This window comes from Meles meles, chromosome 1, assembly GCF_922984935.1.
Source record: "Meles meles chromosome 1, mMelMel3.1 paternal haplotype, whole genome shotgun sequence".
Taxonomy (NCBI): Eukaryota; Metazoa; Chordata; class Mammalia; order Carnivora; family Mustelidae; genus Meles; species Meles meles.
This window is the reverse complement of record NC_060066.1, coordinates 121,917,050-121,928,462: the sequence shown is the minus strand read 5'-3', so window position 1 is coordinate 121,928,462 and position 11,413 is coordinate 121,917,050. Positions and strand designations below refer to the sequence as shown.

At 50.4% G+C, this 11,413-nt stretch overlaps 1 protein-coding gene across 1 annotated transcript; it reads left to right on the top strand.

The window, feature by feature from the left end:
• The first annotated feature begins 5,977 nt into the window (after positions 1-5,977).
• GPR61 (G protein-coupled receptor 61) lies at positions 5,978-11,286 on the top strand. The gene is made up of 2 exons (XM_046007481.1): positions 5,978-8,036; positions 8,715-11,286. The coding sequence occupies exon 1, from the start codon at positions 6,487-6,489 to the stop codon at positions 7,840-7,842; it is 1,356 nt and encodes a 451-aa protein (XP_045863437.1). The 5' UTR covers positions 5,978-6,486; the 3' UTR covers positions 7,843-8,036; positions 8,715-11,286.
• The last annotated feature ends 127 nt before the right edge of the window (positions 11,287-11,413 follow it).

The following is an 11,413-nucleotide window of genomic DNA, read 5'->3' as shown; positions in this document are numbered from 1 at the left end:
CTGATCTCCTCTTGAGGGCGCAGGAAATAGTGGCTGGGGGTGCACGTGACCAGGTCAAGAGGTGTGGGTTGGCAAGGGCGGGACAGTGCTGCCCCGAGGAGCACGTCTGGAATGGAGAAATCAGACCTCAGCACCAAGGGACCGGTCCCACCACGATACTGACGAGAGGGGGCGTCATTGCCCCCAATGGGACAGGAGTCCACTCCCCGGCATGCGTGCTGCCTGCGGGGTGATGGATCTCTAATGTGGGTTGTGGGGCCACCCCAGTTTCTCCACCTCCATCTTCCCACATCCTCCTTCACATTAAACTCTGAAGGTAGAGATCAGCAGGGCGGACCGGGGAGGGGAGTGTCAACAGCAGCCCCAAACCCTGACTGAGATCATTTAATGAGATATAGCATCAGCAATGCCTCCCCAGACGGGGCGCCCAAACGCTAGTGTCATCACCATCATCATCATCATCACTGTTATTATTTCCTTAAAAGATTTATTTATTTGAGAGCGAGAGCGAGAGAAAACAGAGGGAGGGGTAGAGGGAGAAGGAGAGAGAGAAAATCCTCAAGCAGATTCCTCACTGAGCACAGAGCCCCACGGGGCTCTATCCCAGGATCATGAGATCATGACCTGAGCCAAAAGCAAGAGTTGGATGCTTGCCCGACTGAGCCACTTACCCCTGGGCCAGGACAGACAGTTTCCCCTCTCTCCACACTCCCAAGCCAAAATGGCTTCCAGCAACGGAGAGGATGCTCCAGGATCCGCGGCCTGGATGAACCACCTTTCCTAACAGCTCTCTGGGAGGAGCCTCAGGACCTGGAGGCTTGGCTCTCGGGCTACCATAACCATTGCCTGGCCAGTCACGGTAAAATGTACTAGCTTCCCCAGGCCTGCAAAGAAGGCTATGATTATATTGCAGGCTTCCTATCCCTATGTAATAAGCTGTGTGTGTGTGTGAAGGAAGTGTTGCCCATTTTAGAGATAGAAAAACTAAGGTAGATAGAAAAACTAAGGGACGGATGGCCAACTCACCAGCCAAGGCCTTACCACCAACCAATAGAGTAGAGCCCAAGTAGAATCAAGGTTTTCTTCCCAATCCAGTCTCTCTCTATAATGCTCTCTCTCTTTCTATACTGCTGGTGAGTCTGTGTCTGCTCTAGCTCTTTCTCAGTTCTTGGAATGGGGCCATTGGTCGGGCCCCTGCAGGAAGCATATGGGTGCTGATCAGGCTTTACCTGACTGCAGAGGGTTTGACCGATCTCAAGATAATCTTGCCAACATGTCAGCACAGGGGTTAATAAAAACATTTTACTGTCTACAAGTTTACATTTGGTATTTTCATTTGATTTCCCTGTACCAAGGTGTATGCTTTGGTTTTGGCTGTTTCCTGGAAGGCAATGGCCACTTTTATGGAATAGGCTTTAGGGTTTCAGCCCAGAGGCTCATGTCAGGTCTCCAAAGAGGTCCCGGGGGCATGGAGGAAGGGGTAAATACTTTGGCTTCAAACAGGCCGGGGTCCAAATATTGGCTCTGGCACTTCCTATCTGTGTGATCTGGGGAAAGTCACTTAACCTCTGGCTCCCATTTCCTCATCCATAAGGTAAGGTGATTAAAGGCTGCCTCAGAGAACTCGTGTGAGGAAGGAAGGTACTGTATGTGAAGGACTCGGCACTTGTCAGGACTCGAGAAAGGGTTTGGGGGGATACTGGTGATCACTGCTTTGACTCTGGGCTGGTCACTAGCCTCTTCGTGGTTGACTTGTGGCCTGGGGCAGCCACCTTGCCCTCTCTGGGTTTTCTGGGTAAGTCATTGTTCTCATGGTTCTTTGGGTTGGGTCTGGTCTTCTTCCCTTTTGGAGGCAGAAAGAGTTTGTGGACAGGCAAGTCTCAGGGGAGAGGGCTCTGGAGTGGGTATTATGCCCGAATTCCTGGCTGAGGCTCATGGTTCTGCTATGCATGGCTTTGGACAAATCCTTCACCTCTCTGGGTCTCAGAAACATGGATGCTTTGGCCTGTAGGGTGTCTTACAGCTCTGCGATGTTAGGCTCCCGTCCTTGGGTATCAGTCACATAGCTGGGAGAACTGAGGGTTTCATGGTGGGAAGCCATGCCCCTCCAGCTCACCCCCAAAGCCTTGTCACGTGGCCTTGGGCCCTCTATGGATAGTGTTCCGCAGCTCAGTCCAGTCCTACAGATCCAGAGTGATCTGAGACTTCTCAAGTTCCTGGTGCCTGGTCTGTCTTCATGGAACAGTCTTGTGGTGGCAGTACCTGTGGGGGCTTGTGGGGATGTTAGATTCCCCGCCCCCATCTCCATGGTTCTCACAGCCCACACAAGATAATCATACAATCTAAGAGAACAATAGTAATGTGATTTCTGGGGGACAAAGGCAGGGTTAGGATGAGGCCTTTAGCTCCCCTCCAAGCCTGAATGCTGCTCTTGAACTTGTCCACTGTACACATTTGGCAGCTGTCCAAGGAGCCAGCCCCTGGGACCTTGGCCCGAGCGAGGCCTAACCCTAGTACTCTGAGTCTCCACCGACTGGCCTGCTGCAAGAGCATCTTTGTTCTGACGTCACACAAAAGCATACAATGGCAGGGCTCTCAGGAGCCTCAGGATTGTCTAGCCTATATTTTCTTTGAACAGATAAGAAACCAAGGTCAGAAATGAGAAGTGACTTGCCCAGGTTCATACAGCTAGTAAGTGCCAGGGCCAGGCCTTAAACCTGGATTTTCTGATCCTGCGTACCCTTTATACTTCATCAGGAGGGCCGGGAGGTTCTCTCCTGACCACAGTCACCTGGCCTCATGAGGGTTTTGAGATGCCATTCCAGCACCCCCAGAGACATTGAGAGTGGCTGGAACCACCCCTAAGCATCCGCTCCAGGGGCACTGGTGCCTGATTCCTTGCTTCAGAAGTGGCTCCAAGGGGCTGGGTGGGAAGTAGGAGGCCATTAGGACCCAGAAGCTCCCTGAGCATCCCGCTCTGCTGGCTGCCTCTCACCGCTCACTGCAGTGGTTCAGGCTTCAGCAGCCCTGGAGAAGCATCAGCTGAGAGGAGCTATCACATGGGAGCCGGGAGCTGCTCAGCAAAGGTAGGAGTTGCCGACTAGGCCAGGAATGGGGGCCAGTCCCAGGGCCTGCTGGTGAGTGCTGAGGTACTCTGCAGGAGGGTAGCTCTGTGTCCCAAGGACCAGGCCACCCTACCTTATGGTGGGCAATTTCATCCAGGGATGGGCTCCCAGGTATCTCAAAGGCAGTACTAGGGTGTGGGCACCTCTGAAGCCTAGAAATGGGGGTTGATCTCCTGCCAGACGGAGTACCCACATCCTACAGACAGGCAGGGTTCCCCATCTGTCTTACTCCATGTCATAGAGATGGGTCCCCCGCATCCAAGGAACAGGTCTCTTGGTATGTAGGCTGATGGGCAACTCTGCGTCCTGGGCGTGGGCAACTCTACTGGGGAGAGGTGTGGTTGCCCCCTGGAGATCTCCCCTGGCTGAGAAGGGCCATGCTCTTGTCTGAAGGAAGGCCGTGCTCAGGTCCCTGGGATGGAAGCTCCGTATTTGGGGAACAGGTGCATGCGAATCCCAATGACACCTCTTTGGCCTTGGGCTGGGTACTTATGAACATCTTGCATCCTGAAACAAGGATATTTGTAACTTGACCATGCCCCGGCTAGGGGGCCAGACCTGAACCCCTGTGGGGGCAATGCCTGCCAGGTACTGAGAGGTCCTGGAGGTGAGGGAGGGCTTGCTGGCAGGAAGCAGTGGGGAAGACAAGAGCGTGTGAGAAGGCATGATGATGTGAGCTAGGAGTGGAGTGAGGCTCTCTGGGCTCTCTCAGGGGGGACCCTGACACCATGATGTACAGTCCTTCCCTCCTTAACCCCCGTCCATCAGTGAGGGAGTACTGGGGAGCAGGAATGTTGGTCCATCTGTTATGACGGAAATGGGAATCCTGGAATTTAGGAGTCAGGGTGGAGATCCTGGTCAGGCCGAGGGGGCTCTGGAAACAAGAAATGTCCAGTGCTTTGTTGTCTAGGGCTTTATCATGGCTGCACAGTAGCCTCTCCATCTCCACGTGGAAACCATGTCTGCTTCCCTCAGTCTGGGACCCTGGGTGGGCCTAGCTGGCAGACTCTTGATGTCTATGCAGACATGGAGGGCCTTTACTCCTTTAGCTGCCAGGGCCTCAGAGCCATGTCTTCTGGGCCCCACTCCCAGCTGGATGGGAGGAGGAAGCCACAGCATGAAGAGTAAGGGGCAAAGATGCCTCCCCTCCCGTAGCTTTCTGGCTTTTTCCTGGCAGACTGTCTTATGAGCAGCTGATGTCTCCACTTTTGAGCCCTCCCTTCACCTTCTCTGTAGACCCTGAGTCTATGTGGCCATTTTAACTATGAAACAAGCTTCCTGTTATCCCCAGGGAGAGGCACATCCCTAGGCAATTGTCCAAAGTTAGGGCGGCACCTGGAGACCGGGTTACCCTTTCCAGAGCAGAGTCTCCTGGCTGCTACACAGCTGACCTACTGCGTGTGTTTGAAGTTGATACGAAGGGGCAGGGACTCAACAGACCAGTTTGGATTTGATACAACTCACAAAGTTATATTGAGCACCTACTGCACTCATGGCAGGCTTGAAGTTAAATTAGTGCATGGTTAGTGGTAATGCCCAAACCCAAGGGTGATTGTAAGGCTGTCACAATGGGGAGGGAACAGGGATGGTCTGCCCCACGTGGTTCACTTTACTGTAGTCAGAGAGGTGTGGGTTTTTAAATTGAGTAACCACTAGGCCCTTGGTAGCCCAGGAACTCAAGAGTCATCAAATGTTATCTGATATGCGAATCTTGGAGGTCATCCAGTTCAACCTTCCCATTTTACAGACGAGGAAACCATGATCCAGCAAACTTGTGACTTGTCTACAGACAGCCCATCAGACTTGGCATGTCCATAGTTTGCCTCAAATTTGCATACCATCACACATCACACTGGGAGAAACTGGACTGCAAGAATCTGATATGGGAATGAAAATAACTTTTAACTTCATTATTATTTCAATTATACACAAACTTAATATGGATAATGAGACACATAGAACATTTGATCTGCCATTTGGTCAGGAGAAATGAGAAATGCTGAAACCCCAGACTTCGTCCCCTCCCTATTCCTTCCAGTTGTCTTCTCTGCTTTATGGTCAGAGATATCCAGACCCAAGGAGTAGGAGGTTAGAAGCTTAGGAGCATTTCCTCTCCCACCTGCAGGAGCACAGTGGCCTTGCAAGGCTGATGAGTGGGTGAAGAAGGGCAGCTTTCAAGTGACCTATGCCCTTCCGGCTTTTGGGGGCAGTGAAGACTGGATGGTTGACATCCCAGTTTCCTTCCCCAGATGGCAACTCTTTGTCTTGGGGCTGGTGATGTCACAGGAGACTAAGCACAGTCCTCCCCACTTTCAGGTCATCTCTTCCCAGTGGTAGCCCCAGAGCACTGACAGAGATTTTCAGAGACGGTTCAGATTCAACAACTGTTTACTGAATGCCTACTGCATTCCAGCTGCTGTGGAGGGCATGGTCAGGTGGGCTGGAGTACTGATCCTGGAGCTGGAGCGCTTGGGTATGTACCCAGACCTTGCCGCCTTTGGAAGTTACTTGACCTCTCTGGGCCTTGGTTTCACCAACTGCGAAATGGGGATGAGAGTAATACCTGCCTCAGAGATTGTGTGAGGATTCAAATGAGCTTATTTACATACAGTGTTTAGAACAGGGTTGGGCATTTGGAAACCGCCATTATAAATGTTAGCGCTTAAGGGTGGTATTGTTATGAAGTCTCACAGGATCCACCAATGAAGTGGAGTCATGAAGTGGCCATTATTCCCTTCCTTTTACAGATGACTTCATGAGGAACTGAAATCCTGAAGAGTCACAGTAATTCCCAGACCTGGGACTGGAAACCGGATCTCATGTCCCTTCTATGCCCCAACAGCTCCTGCCATTCTGAGAGACAAGAAATCAGGAAATTTACATAAGCAACTTGAAAACTGGGGCACTATCCTGGAGCTCAGCGGGACCCTGGGAGAGGGAGATAGAGGATTTAGAATCTCTGGATAACAATCACTGAGAGAGGAAAAGGGCATGGAGAACAGAGGAAAGGAAAAGAAAAAGGAACCAGCAACCAGTCAGAAGGTGGAGTGCTGAGTGAGTGAGGCTCTGGCATCTCTCATGTTTCCTGCTTCTTTGAGGTCACCAAAGGCATACCAGAGCCAGGAAGCGGAGATGAGCTTCTGAGCCCCCCGTTCCAGTACATTCACAGCCCAGCCTGGAAGGCTGGCGATTAGAGCCTGTCCAGGAGGCTCCAGCAGGAGGCGCCCTCTCCCCCCATCCCCACACACAAAATTGGCAAGCCTGTTAAGCCTGGGCCTGGGCTGGCCATCCCAGGGTCACTAGACTAGGATGGGGGATGGGCCTGTGACAGGAGGTGCCCTGGGTGTCCTCTTTCGGCCCCATGGAGTCCTCTCCCATCCCCCAGTCATCAGGGAACTCTTCCACTCTGGGGAGGGTCACTCAAACCCCAGGTCCCTCTACTGCCAGTGGGGTCCCAGAGGTGGGGCTGCGGGACGTGGCCTCGGAATCTGTGGCCCTCTTCTTCATGCTCTTGCTGGACTTGATTGCTGTGGCTGGCAATGCTGCTGTGATGGCTGTTATCGCCAAGACACCCGCCCTACGAAAATTTGTCTTCGTCTTCCACCTCTGCCTGGTGGACCTGCTGGCCGCCCTGACCCTCATGCCCCTGGCCATGCTCTCCAGTTCTGCCCTCTTTGACCATGACCTCTTCGGGGAGGTTGCCTGCCGCCTCTACTTGTTCCTGAGCATATGCTTCGTCAGCCTGGCCATTCTCTCGGTGTCGGCCATCAACGTGGAGCGCTACTATTATGTTGTCCATCCCATGCGCTACGAGGTGCGCATGACGCTGGGACTGGTGGCCTCTGTGTTGGTGGGCGTGTGGGTGAAAGCCTTGGCCATGGCTTCTGTGCCAGTGTTGGGAAGGGCCTCCCGGGAGGAGGGAGCTCTCAGCGTCCCCCTAGGCTGCTCACTCCAATGGAGCCGCAGTGCCTACTGCCAGCTTTTCGTGGTGGTCTTTGCTGTCCTTTACTTCCTGTTGCCTCTGCTCCTCATCCTTGTGGTCTACTGCAGCATGTTCCGAGTAGCCCGAGTGGCGGCCATGCAGCACGGACCGCTGCCCACGTGGATGGAGACACCCCGGCAACGCTCTGAGTCTCTCAGCAGCCGCTCCACTATGGTCACCAGCTCGGGGGCCCCCCAGACCACCCCGCACCGGACGTTCGGGGGAGGGAAGGCTGCAGTGGTCCTCCTGGCTGTGGGGGGACAGTTCCTGCTCTGTTGGTTGCCCTACTTTTCTTTCCACCTCTACGTTGCCCTGAGTGCTCAGCCCATTTCGACTGGGCAGGTGGAGAATGTCGTGACCTGGATAGGCTACTTCTGCTTCACTTCCAACCCATTCTTTTATGGATGTCTCAACCGGCAGATCCGAGGGGAGCTCAGCAAGCAGTTTGTCTGCTTCTTCAAGCCGGCTCCAGAGGAGGAGCTGAGGCTACCAAGCCGGGAGGGCTCCATCGAGGAGAACTTCCTGCAGTTCCTTCAGGGTACAGGCTGTCCCACTGAGTCCTGGGTTTCCCGACCCCTCCCCAGCCCCAAACAGGAGACACCTGCTGTGGACTTTCGAATTCCAGGCCAGATAGCTGAAGAGACCTCTGAGTTCCTGGAGCAACAACTCACCAGCGACATCATCATGTCGGACAGCTACCTCCGTCCCGACCCCTCACCTCGACTGGAATCATGATGGGCTTCTAGCCACTTGGAGGGATATGGGGCTGGGGCTGGGGTCTCTACACACAGCTTTTGCTTAGTGTTTTCTGGGTCAGGAACAATGCCAACAGGATGAACGTGTGGCAAAAGCTTTGGACATGGCTATGATCCTTGACTACTGGGGGAGGGAACCTGGTGAGATGGTAATGAGAATAAAGGGTCACGAAGGTGAGATGACACCTTTCAACCAGTGAATTTTCCATGCCTCAGAAGCAGGGAAACTCTCCAAGGGTAGGAGTTGGAGGATATAGAGCAGCAGCCCGGGTTTGGTGTTATCCTGGGAATCCCTTAGGGTATTTCATTTTTCAGTGTAATTGTCCAGAGCAGTAATTGTATTCAAGCACGGTAAGAAAATGACCTGTGTCCTCTCCTTTCCTTGCTGGATTTAAAAAGAACTAAACAAAGTACAGCCAAGTGTTTCCATTTGAGTTAATGGATCTTTTTCTAGTTTTAGACCTGAGGTTTCCTTAAACCGAGAGGGTCAGCTGGGTATATTCCTTTCCTGAGTTTGGCCAGAAGCAAGGGGAAATAGCAAACAAGGTACAAAGAGGAGAAGGCAGAAAAGCTGACTGCAGCTCTGTCCCACCCTCTGGGAACAGCCCTTCTGTTCTATTTTGCTGTCTCTCTCCTGCACATGGGAGATGAAGCTTCCAGCTTGATCTCAGCAAAGGCAAGGATACAATAAGATGGCTCTTTCTCCTTATTTTTTAGAATGAAGAAGTGGAAAGATTGGGGTTTGGGTGGCTGCAGGTGGCGGTTAGCATCTGAATTGCTAAGGTGGATGCATACAGAGAAGCCAGAAAATCATCTTGACCAATAATACTGTAAATCTTTTTTTCTTCCTAGGATTGGCCTCCCTGATCTCTCTCCTCGTGGCAGTGACCCACCTCCAGCCCCTGGACTATCGGGTACAAGAGACTAAGGTTGGGAATGGGAAGGGTGGGGTTCCCATGGTCCATTAAATGCCTCCTACTCCCATTCATCGCTCTCAAAATTAGCTTCAGTGACAAAGACTTAAGTCTCTCTCCTATCTGCAGCCCTGGGTTGGAGAGAGGGCACGAGAGTTGGGTTCAGATGTCCACTGATTTGAGACTGTAGGAACTTGTTGGTTGGTATCAGTGGTGGTATTTGCAAGGGAGGGGGAATAGTTGCAAACTGGACGGGACACCCATCTGGGACTACCTGTCCATCCACTTCCCTCAGTTGAATCAAGTAACATTCAAGGGTTGAGGCAGGACAAGAGGGTGCTTTGATCTGTATTTGAACAAATTCCTGGCTCACTGAACATTAAAGGGAAGATGGGCTGGTGGGAGTGGGATAGTTTCCCCTTTGAATGGCCAATAAATACTTTTTATTATAAAAAGTTATACTGATATCAACATTTACTATTTCAGTTTAATTCAGTGCATAATAGTTGAATACCTAGTATTCTCTGGGACCCACAGAGTCACAGCCTTTGAGGAGTTCATAGTCTAATTTTATCAGGTACCTTGTATTTTTACAGAGCACTTATATCCAGTAAAGCATTAAAGAATGTTTGAGAAATATATTGGAGAATACCTTGGAGCTCAGTCCACTGCAGCAAGATACCTACATGGAAGCTTCCTGTGGATTGTGGAATGTGTGATGGTTGTAATGAAATTCTAGTTGCAGAAAAGAATTTATTAAGAAACTGGGCAAACAGCTTTCCCCCTTTAGATGTAGGAGAATTTACAGGTTTCTGTCTTCCTACCACCAGACTTATTTTAGTCTAGAACCTATTACACTGAAGAAATCCCTTAGATAGTATATCTACCAAGGAGAATCTTTCGTGATTGAAAAACATACTCTTCTCGCTCTCCTCCCTTTTAAGATAAACTCAGAAGGGAGACATCTCATTTGTAGATAAGGGGTTCTCTTCAAACATCAGGGATCAGCTAGTAGGCCTTAAGCATTGCCAGCAGGTGGCAGTGTGAGTCCAGTGGAAACAGGAAAGGTGCTTGCTTGGGGGAGTTAGGGGTGGGGAGCGGGAGTGAGGAGAGGGGAGGACTGGAAACATTGTCTGGCAGCCATTTTGTTAATTTATTTTGTCTTCTCCTTTGCCTTGCCCTCCAACCCTTCCTTCACATACATCAAAAAAGAAAATTTTAAGTGCAAGGATATCTCTAATTCAGGCTTGTATTTCCCGACACTGAACTCACTGGTGTTCATTCCAGAATTTGACACAGGCTGGTTCATTTGCCATTTATTTTTCCCTGAGTGGATCATGAAGGAAATAAAAATTTCTATTATATTGACAATTCTCCCAACAGTTTCTGCCACGACCATCTTCCAGTTGTTTTCCAATCACCAGGACCACTGGGTAAAGTTTGCTATTTAGTTCTTGGTTCTGAAAGCTGTTCCTGGACAAAATCTGACCTCTCTAGTGGGCTCAAGAATCAACAGGTTGAGACATCTGACCGGTCAGTTACTTTTCCTGCACCTGGGTGGTGTTGGGGTAACTTCCAAGCCTAGATGAAAACTTTCTGTTGTCAGGTCTCCCCAGGTAACATCTTACAGTGGCATGGTAGAAAAGGGGTGAATTTGGAGGCAGACATCTACTTTTCACTGTGTGAACTGGGGAAAGTTGCTTAATTTCTGTGAGCCTATTTCTTCATCTGTAAAAACAGGGGTAACATTACCTACCTCACAGGGTTGTTGTGAGGATTAAAAGAGATGACCATGTGGAAGCACCTAGCCATACCTGGCAAATAGGTACTCAATAAATATTGGTTCTACCCTTTTCTCTTGCCCTATTCCCCCACAAGTATTGATTATGGCAAAGCCATCCTTTTTATTCTAACAGTCATTTGGGAATGAGTAGGAGGCTTTTCAAACTTTCAAGAACTGGCATTATGAAGTTAATAGTGGATGAAGTTGTTTACGGTGGCTCTCAAGAATCCCTAATTAATGAGTTGTCATAATATAGACCTTTCTGTTTGGACCTTATATGCTAAGGTTTAGAATCTATTAGGGAAATAGTTTTTAATCCCAGGGAACGGTTTGGGGGACAAGAGTTCTCCTCTTTGGAATGTATGGTGATAGTATTTGTGCAGCTATTTGGCAGTAAAGGTAATTCAGGGCCACTGTCACGGGTAGTACCAGGATTATGAATGAAAAGGCTAGGAATCTGGGACTTTCATGGAGGTTTATTTTCAGGTGATGCTAGAGCTGAGAGACAAATTTACTAGACCCTCCCTTTTCGGGTGGTACCACAACAGGAAATTTCAGTAGGGAGATTCACAGGACGCACTGGTTTGTTTTGGGGTGCGGGCCCGTGGTTAACTAATCTTGGTAGAAGTCCGAAGCCCCTAACGCGGAATCATTTATCCGCGTTAAAGTGGCTTATATTGGAGAAAGTTATCACGGAAATCTTGTGGAGAACTACACGCTTACCTTTCAGGTAATAGAATATTTAGCGATTTCAGGTGGCCCTCTGTCAACACAGTCGCTAGGCAATTCGTAGGTAACGGCACAAGGACCCGGATACATCCTGAGAGCAAGAAACAAGGGGAGGGGAGAAAGGG

Coding starts and splice junctions, on each gene's coding strand:
- GPR61 (XM_046007481.1), top strand. CDS start 6,487: ATGGAGTCCTCTCCCATCCCCCAGTCATCAGGGAACTCTTCCACTCTG.